Source organism: Orcinus orca, chromosome 3 (genome assembly GCF_937001465.1).
Source record: "Orcinus orca chromosome 3, mOrcOrc1.1, whole genome shotgun sequence".
NCBI classification, from domain to species: Eukaryota; Metazoa; Chordata; class Mammalia; order Artiodactyla; family Delphinidae; genus Orcinus; species Orcinus orca.
Genome location: NC_064561.1, coordinates 128,224,355 through 128,240,588, shown reverse-complemented (window position 1 = coordinate 128,240,588; position 16,234 = coordinate 128,224,355). Strand labels below are relative to the sequence as shown.

The following is a 16,234-nucleotide window of genomic DNA, read 5'->3' as shown; positions in this document are numbered from 1 at the left end:
AAATTCTACTGCTGTATAAGAAATGATTGATAAATTTGACTGTATAGAAATGAAAAACTTACAGAATTAGAAAAAATACACCATAGAAGGAGTTGAATCACTAAAGATAGTTGGGCAGAGTGTATTTGCAAGATGTTTAACAAGGGGCTAATTATTTTCCTTTGTAAAGTTTTGACACAAATTAGTTTAAAAGGTAAGCAAGCATCCTAGTAGGAAAAGGGCATTAAGATAAAAACAGGCAATTTTCATAAGAAGAAATAAAAGGTTGTAGTGAATAATCATAAATGTTGTTCAAAATAGTAGCCTAATTCTGATGCAGATTAGAATGAAATTACTATATTCACCTATCATATTGGCAAAAGTTTTGATACACTCATACTGTTGGTAGGAATGTAAATTGGTATAATCTGTCTTGTGGATAGTTGGCAGTATCTCCCAAATAAGAAATGTATATTCTTTTTGACTCTGCAATCCTGCTGCTAGGGCTTTACTGTTACAGCTATATTCACAAACTTTATGTGTGTGTGTGTATGCTTGACCAAGATATATGCTTATATAGAGGGGGAGGGAGAAAAGGTGGACAGGGATAGATGTTCATTTCAACATTGTCTATGTTAGCAAAAAATTGGAAACACTAAAGCATCCATTAAAATGGGGATTGGTTAAATTATTAAACATTCACTTGAAGAAATAGATGTTATAGATCTAGGTTGCTCGTGTCGGTTGAAATGGGAAGAACTTACTAAATAAAAGCAAGTGTGATCTTTTAAGTAATTGTTTTTTAAAATAAATAAATGTGTGTCTACTATATGTATTCTCTTTTTTTAAAAGAATGAGTTACAAGACACTGAATTGTGGTTACCTTTGAGGAGAAGGATTACAGTGGGGTCAGCAGGGAAAGGAGGCTTTCATTTTTTGTTGTTTCCTTTTATTTATGGCCTGTTTATGGCTAGTCTTACTATTACTTAAACATCAACAGGCTACTTTGGTAGGGAAATTATCCATCATTTTCTGTTCCTTTTTTAAAAAGTCTATGTATGTAATTTAAAAAAATTATTTTGAGTGACTACATCTTTTGAAAGTTGACCAAGGAAGTGTAAATCGCTCTCTTAGTTTTAACCAATTTCCTCTCTCCAAACTGAGACTGAGAGACATACCATTGATTTGCAAGCTCTATCCCAATATTTTGTTAAAGTTACTACCACCACTATCCACCAAAACTGCCTTTAAGATTGTTGGCTGAAGTTACATGCTCTTTTCTTCTTCTTGTACTGCTTTTGACTTAATGCTTTGCTCCAGCAGTATGGGGCCCTAATATAGAAACCATGGATTGAATGGACAAAGATGTAAACAGGTAATGTGTAAGTTTTTATTAATATCATGAATAGTTCTAGCATTGAAAACCTGGTACAGTGAGAATCATTGCTTTTTTTTTTTTTTTAAACACACACCAAAAAAGCGTTTTATTTTGAAATAATTGTCAATTTACAGAACATTACAGAGATAGTACAGAGCAGTCCCGTATACCTTTCATCTCGTTTCTCTTGATGGTAACATCTTGCAAAACTTTGGTACAGTATTGTAACTAGGATATTGATACTCATACAGTCAAAATAGAACATTTCCATTAACCAAGGATCTTTTTTTTTTTTTTTTCCTTTCACCTATTCAACCCTCTCCCAGTGCTCAAATCCCTGGAAGTCACTGATCTGTTTATCACCTCTATATGTTTGCCCTTTCCAGAATGTCGTATAAATGGGATCATACAGGATATAGCCTTTTCAGACTGGATTCCTTTACCAGGAATATTAAATATGCATTTAAGATTTATTCATATTGTTGCATGACTTGATTGTTCATTCCTTTTTTATCACTGAAGAGTATCCCATTGTATAGATGTATCATAGTTTACTTATCCATTCACTTATTGAAGGATGTTTTGGTTGCTTCTTCTTTTAGGTGATTATGAATAAAGCAGCTTAATAACATTTGTGTGCAGGTTTTTGTGCGAAAATAAGTTTTCAGATCAACTGGGTAAATACCTAGGACTGTGATTGCTGGAAGGATCTTTCATTTTAATTGCTCCTTTTCAGTCACTTTTGTTCTGTTCTGCCCCCTCCCTACACACACACACACACACACACACACACACACACACACACACACACACACACACACACACACACACCCATCTCTGGCAACCACTAATCTTTTCTCGATTTCTATATATTTGTCATTTCAGGAATGTTATTTAAGTGGAATCATACTGTATGTAACCTTTTGAGATTGGCTTTTTTCTCTCAGCACCCTTTTCTAGAGATTATTCCAGGTTGTTGCATACATGAATAGTTCATTCCTTTTTATTGCTGAATAGTATTCCACGATGTAGGTATACCAAAATTTGTTCACCTATTGTGGGACGTTTAGTTGTTTCCAATTTTTGGCTGTTAGAAATAAGTTACTTTGGAACAGTTGTGTACAGGTTTTTGTGTGGGCATAAGGTCACTCGCGACACTGGTCACTTTCTTTCTGAAGTCTGTTTTATCTAATAGTAAGGTAGTTACTGTCTTTTATTTTTTAAATTAATGTTTGCATGGTATATTTTTTCTATCATTTTCCTTTCAACCTACCTATGTTGTTATGTTTGAAATGAGTTTTTCACGTGTAGCATATGGCCGGGTCATGTTTTTTTAATTCATTCTGCCAATCTGTCTTTTGTTATACATAGACCATTTATATTTAATGTAATTATTGACATGTTGGGGTTTGTCTGCCATTTAATTTTTTGTTCTCTATTTGTTCCTCTCTCTCTCTTTCCCTCTCAGAATATTGTTTTATTTTTCCTGCCTTTCTGTGGGTTATTTGAACCTTTTTTAGAATTTGATTTATTTATAGGTTTTTTTTTTGTTTTTTTGAGTATATAACTTTGTATATTTTTTTAGATAGTTGCGGTGGGTCACTCTCCAGTAACTTCAGATAGTTGTTTATGTTTATTTTGACCAGAGTTTATAGATGTAATCTGCAGGAGGTTGATTCAAAAGCAGTTTATTTGGTCTTACAGAAAACAGCTCAGTATTATTTTAAATTAGTACAACATATAGTATAGTGTACTGTAAACAAATTTAAAAATAGTGTCAGTAGCAGATCCCAGATAGAATCTCTAGGAGAGGGACTTCCCTGGCGGTCCAGTGGTTAAGACACTGTACTTCCACTGCACGGGGCATGGGTTCGATCCCTGGTCAGGGAACTAATACCCTGCATACTACTTGGCGTGGCCAAAATGAAAAGAACCTCTAGGAGATTAAATATCTGGTATGTTCTAGGGTACCAGGAATAGGAAGAAAGTATTTTGAAAAAAACTTTTTTTATTCTGATTTCTAATGGTTTCTTTATTTTATTTTTTAATTAATTAATTTATTTTTGGCTGCATTGGGTCTTCGTTGCTGTGCGCAGGCTTTCTCTAGTTGTGAGTGGGGGCTACTCTTTGTTGCGGTGCGAGGGCTTCTCACTGAGGTGGCTTCTCTTGTTGTGCAGCACGGGCTCTAGGAGCATGGGCTCAGTAGTTGTGGCACGTGGGCTCAGTAGTTGTGGCTCATGGGCTCTAGAGCACAGGCTCAGTAGTTGTGGCACACAGGCTTAGTTGCTCCGCGGCATGTGGGCTTTTCCCAGACCAGGGCTCAAACCCGTGTCCCCTGCATTGGCAGGCAGATTCTTAAGCACTGCACCACCAGGGAAGTCCCCAGTTTCTTTATCTTTTAAGTATTTTAAAGTATTATTTGCATATTAGTAAGCAGCATATAGAACTCAAAGAAAGTGCTCTACTTCTAGGGTCATAACTACATCACTTGTCATCTTTTTATCTGTGGAATCTGTTCTTTACTCTATATTAGATATTTCACTTCTAAACTTTAACCCAGTCTGTTAACTCACTGCTAACTACGTTAGACTGTTTATTCAGCTTGGAAACTATAACTATGTAAACCTTGTGCTGTGCCTGTCAGGTTAGCATTCCTTCATATTTCTCTTGCTGAGCTTTAGCAAGTGATTGGAGGAAGAATGGGAAACTCTAGGAGTAGAATGATACTAGCTGCCCAGTTATATCCAACTGGTACACCCTGTCTTTTCTTGGCAGTTCTTTTTCTCCCCAATTTAAAAAATGTTTTTATTTAGAAATATGTTGTAACCTACAAAGAAATACAAGAATAAAATAGTATAAAGAACACTTGTATACCTTTAACTTTTTACTACATTTGCTTTAACAGTTCCATTCTCCCTGCGTATGTGCATGTGTTTGTGTGTATATTTTTTTCTGATCCATTTGAGCATAAATTTTATATTCTCTTACTTAACCACAAAAGCATTTTTAGAGAAGTGTCCCTTCTGTATCCCTTCTGCTTCACCACCCTTCCTTCTTAGGTAACTAGCTTTATTGTGTTCTGATTTATCTTTGCAGTGTTTTTTTGTTTTTAATTTTTTTTCATAAAGATAGCAGATATCTATACGGTTTTTAAATTTCCCCTTCTTTCTTACTTAAAAGGTAGTATACTATATATATTCTTTTGTATTTGGCTTTTTTCAGTTAGCAGTATTTCCTGGAAGTCACTCCATTATCAGTTCATGGAAACTTTTCTCTCTTTTTTTTTTTTAAATAGCTGCATAGTACTTCACTTTGTGTATGCACCATAGTTTATTCAGCTATGCTTGGACATTTAGTATTTTCCAATAATTTTGAGTTACAAATAATCTCTGGTGAATAACCTTGTTGCATATGTATTTTTTAATTCTTGGGGGCATATCTTCAGAGTAAATTCCTAGAAAAGGAACTCCTGGGTAGAAGGGTAAACACGTAAATTTTTTGTTAGATATTGCTAAATTTATCTCTGTAGGAATTGTACTATTTTGTATGTATACCAATAAAGTATAAGAGTACATTTCCTCACAGCTTTGCCAACAGAGTATATTTTTTAACTTGAGTTTTTGCCAGTCTCATGGAAAAGAGGTGGTATTTTAGTATAGTTTAAATTTTCTTGGTAGTCTTTTTGTTTTGTTTTGTTCTTTGTTTGTTTGTTTTTTGCTGTACGCGGGCCTCTCACTGTTGTGGCCTCTCCCGTTGCGGAGCACAGGCTCCGGACGCGCAGGCTGAGCGGCCATGGCTCACGGGCCCAGCCACTCCACAGCATGTGGGATCTTCCCAGACCGGGACACGAACCCGTGTCCCCTGCATCGGCAGGCGGACTCTCAACCACTGCGCCACCAGGGAAGCCTCTTGGTAGTCTTTTATTTCTGTTTTTTTGTTCTCTCTCTATATATTTTTTAATTAATTAATTTATTTTTGGCTGTGTTGGGTCTTTGTTCCTGCACATGGGCTTTCTCTAGTTGCAGCAAGCAGGGCTACTCTTTCACACTGTGGTGGCTTCTCTTGCTGCGGAGAACGGGCTCTAGGTGTGTGGGCTTCAGTAGTTGCAGCATGTGGGCTCAGTAGTTGTGGCATGCAGGCTCTAGAGCGCGGGCTCAGTCGTTGTGGCGCACGGGCTTAGTTGCTCCGCAGCGTGTGGGATCTTCCAGGACCAGGGCTCAAACCCGTGTCCCCTGCATTGGCAGGCGGATTCTTAACCCCCGCATCACCAGAGAAGTCCCTGTTCTATATTTTTTTTGGTTTTTGTTTTTGTTTTTGTTTTTGCGGTACATGGGCCTCTCACTGTTGTGGCCTCTCCTGTTGCGGAGCACAGGCTCCGGACGCGCAGGCTCAGTGGCCATGGCTCACAGGCCCAGCCGCTCCGCGGCATGTGGGATCTTCCCGGACCGGGGCACGAACCCATGACTCCTGCATCGGCAGGCGGACTCTCAACCACTGCGCCACCAGGGAAGCCCTGTTCTATATTTTTGATATGTATTTCCATTTACTTAAGCTGTCAGTCCTCTGATTTTACCACCTGTCTTCCGTGGATGCATACAATCTTTTGCTTTTATTTCTTCACTTTGAAGATTTAGGTAAAAATTTGGTTATTCACAGAACTGCTGGCATGCCTAGCCAAACACCTATTCTCTTCCTTTCAGTGTTTATCCTGTTTGTTTTGCAGTGCTTTTCTCTTTCAGACGTCTGAAGCGTGGAGTGTCATTTGAAGCTAACTATCTAAAAACACATAATTTCCTAGTGTTAATAATTTTGTTAATCTATGATATTTGATAAATGATAAAGCTCCTCGGTAATAGTTAAGGCTGTTTTGCTAACCTTTAATGTTTTTGCAGTTGGAGGCATTGTTACAGTAAAGTTTTTCTTCTTCCCCATAGAACATTCCTGATGTGGATGAAGAAGGCTATAGTATAAAACCAGAAGCAAATCAGAATGATATCCTTTCATCATTTGGATAGTCTTATGGATTGTGTTGGCATATATAAGTAGACAGTTAAAACAAAATAATCTATTATTTAATAAAGACTCTTCAAATTTTTAATTAATTGTAATAAAATGTGCCTCTGTGATCTTTATTTGACATGCTATGAATAAAAGTTAGTAGTTACATTTCTGATAAAGTCCATCTTATCTCAGAGTTTTTTTGTTCCTTTTTACAAATGTGTGAAAAACTGGTTGTGCATTAAGATAATTTAAAAACTCAGTTCTTTAACTGATACTCACATACCAAAGAGAACCATTTCTACTCATCTAGTGATTCTGATTCTGAAGATGAAGAACCAAAGAAGTACCGGATAGAAATCAAACCTATGCATCCGAATAACTCACATCACACAATGGCTTCCTTGGATGAATTAAAAGTATCTATAGGAAATATAACGCTCTCCCCAGCAATATCTGTAAGTAAGAAAATAAGCAAGTTTGCACTCATTATACAGAAGCCTTTGGGGTTTTGTTTTTTGGTTTTTTAGCCTCATCTACCTGCATCTGATTACTTTTAGGACTAACGAAAATTAAAACATCACATAGTAAATAGTTAAGCATGTTGGCTGAGGAAATATTTATAATTTTTTCAGCTTCATTGAGGTACACAGTTTATAATTTTTATACAGGCAGATGAATTTTTGAGTTTGGTTTAGTTTTGCTTCCTTTTGAATGTGTTTTAAACAAAAATGTGGAAAATGCACTATTTCTGCCATTTGATGTATTTTATAAATAGTGCTATATGTCTCAGGCAGAGTTTTGTGAACTACAGTATTAACCTTTTCCTCATCTAATGTTAAAGTTTTTCATCCATTTTTTTGGTGAACTTTATGTAAAAGGAATTCCATAAAAATCAATTTCAAGTGAAATTAAATTATATCTTTGCTTTTTTTTTTTTTCTGTCACTGTAATTAATGGTTGTTTTTCCATACTTTTCATACAGGAAAAGGCAAATAAGAATTCTTAGTGGTAGTGGTTAATTCCTCAATTCTGAGATACTAAACTTGATAGCTTTTGAGGGAGAAAAAAATCACCGTAATCTTTCTATCGATGTCATACTCTTAAATTTAGAAATGTTAAATTATGGGAAAAAAGCATGTCATAGAATGTCAGTTTAGTTTATCTGCACATACTTATTGTAGCTGATGGAGAATAAAAGTTCTCACCATTTTGTATTTTATTTAATTACATATTTTAAGTAGACTTTATGTATTTGTTTAGAAAAAGTGTTTTTCTCCCAGTCATACACTTGTTGAATTTAATTTGAGAACTTTTTTCCACCAAATTTCTGAAGTGAGGTTTTATTCTACCATTACTATTTAACATTAATGCCAAGATTAATTATGGTTTATATTTGAAGTAGGAAGTTGTGAAGCCATTAAACATTTTTTATTGTGTAAAGAGCATAACTAATTTAAAATATATATGTAAACAAATAAAAGCCTAGAGGACATATATATATCAAAATGTTAAGCATCTGTCTTTGGGTAGTCAGATAATTGATGCTTTGTGCTCTTTTCTATTTTTTTTAAAAAAGTAAACGTGTTAACTTCATACTCAGAAAATAAATAATAATCAGAAAATTTTTAATTGTTAATATTTGAAAAGAGGGGTCTTGAGAGTATATTTTGTTGCCCAGTTTGCTTATCTAGCTTAAGTTGTTTTTCCCTCCAACAGTGTATGTGTTTTAAGGTATATAGATTTTATCAATAGACATGATTAAGACATGATTATTAGAGCAAGGAAATATATTTTAAATTCTAAAGCAAATACTATGTTTTTCTTTTTCCTTTTTTTTAAACACTATGTTTTTCTTTTTCCTTCCATGTACTACTAGAGACACAGCCCAGTAAGTGCAAGATTTTATATTTTTACCTATTGACTTAAAAAGAAATTGTATATTTGAACATTGATTTTCAAAATATTTGTGTTTTTAAATTAGCAAGTCATAGTATGTTGCTGTAGATACTGGTATTTTAAAGCATTTTATTGAATGATTTAAAGGTACATGTATTATTTTTTGACTACAAAAAAGTTTTTTCTGTAATCTTTTTATGTAAATACGGTTTATAATTGAGCAGGTATATTAAAAACTTAAAATTATGTTCCCAGTATTAACATTTTATCAAATATTTTATTACTGCATTAAATTATTTGTTTAATGATACTTAGTTTTTGCATTTCTATTTTAGGTGCAGATGAATCGGAATTCATCTAGTAAGTTTGACATTTAAATTGGTTATTTAAGTCTATTAAAATTTATCAGGGAATTTGCTAAGCTTGTAGCCTAACATATGTAGTTGTAGAAATGGTTTTTTTCATCATGAGCCATAACGACAGACTAGAAGGATACTTGTTTTGCAACAGAAGACAACTTATCTATACTATTTCTTTTAGTTTCGAGATATGCTTTAAACTTGAATACGTGGCTACAACGTTTTTCAGAAATCAGCAAAGCCAAAGAGCAGCTTCTGATTAAGCACGTAAAACTGTTTAATTAGCATAACTCATCCTCATGAGCCAGAAGGCACTTTTTTAAAAAAAAAATATTTATTTATTTATTTGGCTGCGCCAGGTCTTAGTTGCGGCATGCAGGGTCTTCGTTGTGTCGTGCGGGATCTTTAGTTGTGGCATACAAACCCTTAGTTGCGGCATGTGGGATATAGTTCCCTGACCAGGGATTGAACCTGGGCCCCCTGCATTGGGAGCACAGAGTCTTAGTCACTGGACCACCAGGGAAGTCCCCAGAAAGATGAGTTTTAGCTTGATCTATTTTTAAGTCGTATCACAATTGCAACTTCTAGTATAAGATTTTTAGTACAGTAACTCAAATTATACTAAAAATGTTTTTGGGGTGTTAACACCATTTGCAGAATCATGTATTAAACATAACAAGAGTTGTGGGGAAAATAGAGTTGAGGCAGCCCACACAAAAGCTATGCAATTTTGTGAACACAGTGCTTAATAAAAACCATGACATCAATTGTAATTAAAAATTCTAGCACAATTAAAAAGACCTGTTAAATTCATAATAAATACCAAACTAAAAGTAGGCTTTTACTTTCAAAACATAAATGGTAAGTAGCTTGATGATAAGGGGACATGAGGAAAATGAGTATAAAAGGGGGCTACTGAGTTATCAAGATGAGGGCAAAATGCAAAAAGATGACAAACACCACAGTAAGCACCATGAGGCAAAGCAAACAGCTGAAATGAGCCAAATGGGAGAATGTGATGTGAATGGGCATTATGTACACTGTTGTATTCCTCATAGTTTGCTGTAATTACCCATGTTGATGTATTTTGCATTCATCAGCTATTGCTTGGTGATGCAAAACATTAAGGTGCAGTGAAAATTGCTTACTAACCAGCAGGACTTTTGTATTACTGACGCTGTTCCTCCATGTACCAATTGCTTATGAAATGATTCATGTTATAAATGCAGAAGGTAGCAAAATAGACTACCTTATAAAGAGACCTTTGTTGTTATAAAAATTTTATTTTTCAAAATAGGGTGTCCTTCAAGAATTAATAACTACTTTTGGTCAATAAAATAATCATTAATAATATCATCAGAACTTGAAAAATGCTTTCATGATTCATCAGTTAAAATTCTTGAATTATTACATACATTATTTAAATACATAAGTATTTAAACATTTGTTCTGATTTTTAAAGTTGTAGCCCCTGTTTTTTTTAATGAACAGCAGTTTAATGAATAGTTGACTATTCATTAGTTTAGTTGACTTAAGTTGTTTCTTATCAAAGATATTAGAAGAAATGAATATTTAACAGAAATTCAGCTATTTTTTTTTAATTTTTTTTTTTTGCGGTATGCGGGCTTCTCACTGTTGTGGCCTCTCCCGTTGCGGAGCACAGGCTCCGGACGCGCAGGCTCACGGCCATGGCTCACGGGCCCAGCCGCTCCACGGCATGTGGGATCCTCCCGGACCGGGGCACGAACCTGTGTCCCCTGCATCGGCAGGATGACTCTCAACCACTGTGCCACCAGGGAAGCCCTATTTTTATATTTTTAAGCATGGTAGAAGACTTGTTAAAGGCTTATTTTCCTTTTCTTCATAATTGTTTATATATGTTATTAATGCCAGAATTTAAAAATTGATGTATGTGTAGTAGTTCTCCTTACATTAAAATATTTTATTACTCAGATTATTAATTTTTTCATAATATTTCAACTTTTTAATTAGGTGAAGAGTTAACAAAATCAAAGCCATCTGCTGCATCCAATGAGTAAGTTCCACGTTAAAATTTTTTTTAAATAGACTTTATGTTTTAGAGAAATTTAAGTTCACAGCAAAACTGAGTGGAAGGTATGGAGATTTTTACATATACATTTAGCCTCTACATATGCCAAACCTTCCCCACTATCAGAATCCCCCACCAGAGTAGCACATTTGCTACACTGACACACCATTGTCACCCAAAGTCCATGGTTTACATTAGGATTAACTCTTGGTGTTGTATATCCTATGAGTTTTGACAAACGGATATTGATATGTGTCCACCATTATAGTATCATACAGAATAATTTCACTGCCCTAAAAATCCTGTGTCCTCCACCTATTTATTATTCCCTCCCCACTACATTTAAATTTTAAGTATCCTTCGTTTTATTATCTCTGTAGTTTTAATTCCAGTACACTGTTTTTAATCATCCTGTTTCCTAAGCTGTGAAACATCATATAGAGTTTTTAGAAGTTTTAAATTATTTTTTCATTTGACAGCATTTCTTTCTATGATAATTTGTAAAAAATCCATTCAGCTGTATTTGGCCTTGGTGTCCTCACTGCTTCTAAATAAATGATAGTATCCCAAATTCATACATGTCTATATTTCAACTAGTTATTCACATGGAAATTCTCTCACTGTTTTCCTTCAATTTTGTCTGTGACCTTGTAAAATAGACTGTATACTTTATGAACCTTTTCAACTTAATTGAAAAAGGAGAGGTCTAGAAGACATGTTGCCAGTTCTTCTTAAAAAGAGAAAAATATTTTAAGCCAGTGTTGCATGGGTCCTTTTTCACTTCTGTATTTATTAACAAGAATACTTTATTTTAATGTTTTTTGTATGAGTAAAAGTAGCCTTAACTAAATGAATAGTTTAAAATGGAAACTTTGAAAGCTAAGCACTAATCGAGCAGAGTGGAGGTATTCATTTGATTTATCATTTTTAAAGATAAGTTTAGTGTTTTAAGACTTTGTTTTTAGGAATAATTTATACAGTTGTGATTCTATACTTTATCGTAAGTGTGCTTCCATGTGGGTGCATGTTGAGGTACTAGATATGTGCTTATAGGTAATTGTAATATTTTCATTATAGTGGGCCTGTTTTCTAGGATTTCTAAAAAATATTTTAAATAATGGTAGTTTGATACATTAGATTATTTTTAAATGGGGATTTTCTTTTTTTATACCATAAATATGTACAATTTTTATTTGTCAAACATACCTCAATAAAGTTGGGGCAGTTAACTTGAAAAAAAGACGGGGTGGCAAAGGTCAGGTCCTCAAGATCCTAGAGATTAAGCATCCTAAAAGGGTATATGACTAAGATGGAAAAGAGAAACATGTATGCTTGCATTAAAGAGCCAAGAGTTGAATCCTGAGAGTAACTAGTTTGAAGGATTCCAAGAGGTCAGTGGAAGAAAATCTCTGATTATGCAGCACATTGAGTTTTTTGAAATGAGAATGTTCATGCTCTTGATTTTGTCCATAGTCTTGGTAACCTCTCATAAAGAGACATGTATGACCCATACGTTTTGCTAGCCAACCTTAGTAGCCCATGTAGTGGGTTACCTAGGGAGAATTCCTCCTATGCATGATCTACTGCAGTGATCAGATATTTGAAGTTTGTATAGAGTCGTTTATATACATGGAGCTTAAGCCACCATCCTGTACTTAAAAAGTACTTTGAAAAAAATCCTTTACCCTTTTTCTTCATCTTTGATAATAAGTATGGCCTTATAAAAATTCTATCTGATTTCATATCACTTCAGAAATTATCTGTCCAAGACTGGGCTCCAGATGTGAATTAGCACATCTGATAGTGCCACAGAATTAATTAGCTGTGTGTCCTTAGGCAGCTCATACAGACTCTCCATGCTGCTTTTCATTTGTAAAACTGAAATTATTTCTATTCTGACAGCCCCTACGTTTATTAGAATATAACAAGATTTAATCAGTGGGGATTAATCTACTCTCCTTTGCGAACTTAATGTTATTGTGGGTTCTGCTTATAGCAGTTAACAAATATCAGTTTATTAAACCTGCTAATTAAGTTCTTCACATATTCAATCACATGTGAAGCACAATGTCCAACTCTTTAATCATATATATTGAGCTTTCTATGAAATAAAGATAAGTTACTATATTTTATACTAATAAAATACTCATTTGCTAAAATCCTTATTTTTAAAATGTTATGGTAGGAAAGGGACCAGTGATTTACTTGCTTGGGACCCCCTGTTTGGACCATCTCTTGATTCATCTTCTTCAACTTCACTAACTTCATCATCATCATCAGGTAAACATATATATATATATTTTTTTTTTTGTAACTGTAAAGGAATGCAGTAGTTACTTTTTTCTAATTGATTTATCCATTACTTGTATGTTGTACTTAATGATCAAAAATTTAACTTGTCCTCTGATCATATTGCCATATAAAAGTGATTTTATACTGATTTTGTTAACTTACCTTAAAGACCATATGGCTTTAACAATAAAAATTCATCAAACACCAACTTTTTTTCCCTTAATATATTTATTTCTAGGCATCATTCCTATATCAATGCCCAAATAATAATTTTTATTATTCAACTTCATAGATGTGCGTTAATACAACCAGTCCATTCTGGATGGACATTCAGGTTGCATCTAGTTTTTAGTATTATGGACATCCATAGATACAGCAGATTTTGTGCACATCTCATATCCTTATAATAATTTATTAATACAAGATTTATGAGTCACAAGATATGCCCATTGTTACTTTTTGCCAAACTGCTTTCCAGAAAGGCTTTAGCACTTCCCAACATGAAATAACTTTATGAATGTGTTTTAGTTGTTCTTTTGGCAAGAATATATTAAATTTTTCTTTTCTTCAAAATATGAAATCCCACTAGTCAACCATCAAAGCATGTTTAATAAAACTGTTCAAAAAACGAAAATAAAATCACTTTAAGTTGATCTTAGCCGCCTTGGGGATTTCAGAAATGCCGTGCAGTACTTGGGGTTAAGGGAATGCTTGAATGTTGGGGAGAGAACTTGAATTGAGTTCTTGCTGTCTCTTTGCTGGGATATATGCACGTTCTGTTTGATTTCATCTCATTAACTGCTGCATGAAGTCCTTTTTATTGCCCCTGTTTTATAAATAGAAAAAGTAAAGCTGAGAGAGATCAGGAACTTCTCTAACACCACATAACTAGGAAATGAAGCATGGATTCAAACCTGGATCTTACTAATTCCAAAATCTTTGTTCAATTCGTCATACTCTGGCAGATTAACAAAACAATAAGCCATGTTGAAACATTTTACTGTTATAATAAAATAAACACTAGTATTTAAAATTGGACTGTTTAGAAACTAATGTTTTAAAAAGAAATTATAAGTGGATTTTAGGCAACCTTAACCTGAAACAATTGGGAGTTTTGAACAGCAAGAAGCAGTCATTAGGTAATTGCACATATTCTGAAGTGGCATTATAGCCTTTCTCAATTGGCATTTGTTTACTATTTAGTTTTAGGAAACTAATCTTACTAATAGATTTTATAAGTAAAATAATTGTATAGAAAAAACTGAAGTTTTATTAAGGTCTCTTTTTTTGTTTAGTAAAAATGTCAGAATACTGTTTTGTTCTGTTTTTAGAATGGAGAAGGTCCTAATTTTAATTTTGATGATAATCTTTTATGAATTGGTTTTATTAATCTTTAGTAAAAATTTTCACTTTATCACAGAAGTTTTAGTTATATAGAAATTTCTTCATAACTCCACCCTTTGTTTCTATTTTCTTTAGCACAATCTCCTTTTCAAAAAAGTGCTCTCTTTTCCTCTTGCTACCTATCTAAAGAATGTTTTGCCCATATCACTTTCAACTTCAGGTAAAAAAATGATAGTTTCATTTAGTTGTCATTTGATGTTTAGTAGGTAGGGAATGATAAAACTTTCATTTTTTTTTTGCTTATTTTAAAATTTATTTTGCTATGCCTTTTAAAAACTTCCTATTAAGTCTAAAAATGTCAGATTATTTTGCCCTTCAAAGGATGTTAGTGATGTTGAAAAGAGACATTCTGCTGTGTGGTAATTATTATTAAGTCTTCACTTGGACAGAATATAATTATTGATAAAACTGATGAATACATTATGATGATTCTCCTGTTTTGTAAGACTGGCCCTAAGTGAAATTGTGAAATAGGCATTTTGTCTTAAATTTTCTTCCACTGCTTTTTACAGTGCATGTCTCCCTTAACATCGTCTACACTGGTACCATTTTCACATTTTAGAAATGGCCAGGTTGTCAGATTATTCCCTGCTCTCCTTTGTCCCTTTCAGAATCTTAATTCATTAATCACTCCATCTCAGCTAAACCAGTCTAAGAAAATAATTCCTATCAGTTAGTAACTAATATGTTAAACCTTTCAGTGTTGTTATATGTTTAAGAAGCATGCTTAAAGTTTGGTACAGAAGTATTTTCAGTTGCTTCTTAAAATAAACATATATGTACAATTTACATATACATAAATTATATGTGATAAAGTATATGTATATAAAATTTAATATAAATAGCTCATATCTTCCTTCCCTTTGATAAGTGCTAGTATAGACCATTTCTTCTCTACCCATGGGTTAACTGAGCACTTGTGCTCTGTAAAACCCCTGTAAAATTATCTTTTGAAAAATATTAGGCTGGTTTTTTATATTAACTCCAACACTGATTTAGTCTGTCTTACTTCCTTTGACAGTTTTAAGTTTTATCACTAGTCAGCCACTTTGTTAAGGAACACATGTACCCCGCAGCATCACTTTGACACCTTGTCAAACCTCTTTAGACTTTTACTGACTGTTAGCATTACCTTTTGCTCCTCTGAAAATCAGGAATAATTCTGGCCTTATATATTTTTGGACCTTAAATTTTACTCATACATATTTTAAGTTTATTATTTTCATAATTATTTTCCTCAGTTAATATAAAGTTTGAGCTCATGCTCTTGTTCCATGTATTATTAAATTTTTCTAGTTTTGAGTAATTGAAATAATATTAACCTGAAATAAGAACTATTTGGCTCTGCAGATTTTTATTTTAGTTTTAGAATTTTCCTGTTGCTTCTAGTTTTCAGTTTCTTTATTCTTCTTCCGCTGACCTTAGTGAACAGAATAGGAACTCTGCTTTTCTCTCCCAAACTGATTTGTCTGGGGGTGTGATAATTGGTTCTTTACTTGAAACCAGGTCAGATTTTAGGTCTAGAAAACCCATTACCAGACTTTTCCACCAACCCTCTCTGCTATCCTGCTGTAACGACACCACCAGCGAGCACAATAAGTGTCCTTTTGCTTCATGGTTGCAGAGTCAGTGGATTTCCTTTACTGATGAACTTGTTAAAATTACTGACTCCAGTGGAGCTCAGAAGGCATTCCAGAGATTGCATTGTAAAGCTGAAAATACCTTTGGGTTCCCTGGTGCTTTGGATGAGAGATTTTTCCAACAGCTGCATCTCTGAGGATCAGCGTGACCTTTGCCATAATATTAAATGTTTTGAAAAGCTACTGACAGAAGAAGCTAGCAATGCTGCTCGTTTTTCTTCTGCATCATCATCAT

The 16,234-nt window shown here is 33.9% G+C and overlaps 1 protein-coding gene across 1 annotated transcript in view; it reads left to right on the top strand.

Moving 5' to 3' along the window:
* FCHO2 (FCH and mu domain containing endocytic adaptor 2) overlaps nt 1-16,234 on the top strand; it is a 119,957-nt gene that overhangs the window by 70,429 nt on the left and 33,294 nt on the right. The window contains exons 12-17 of the mRNA XM_049707713.1: nt 6,292-6,352; nt 6,641-6,813; nt 8,235-8,246; nt 8,590-8,614; nt 10,606-10,648; nt 12,849-12,943. Of these exons, the coding sequence (XP_049563670.1) occupies nt 6,292-6,352; nt 6,641-6,813; nt 8,235-8,246; nt 8,590-8,614; nt 10,606-10,648; nt 12,849-12,943 (409 nt within the window). The remainder of the gene's footprint in view (nt 1-6,291; nt 6,353-6,640; nt 6,814-8,234; nt 8,247-8,589; nt 8,615-10,605; nt 10,649-12,848; nt 12,944-16,234) is intronic.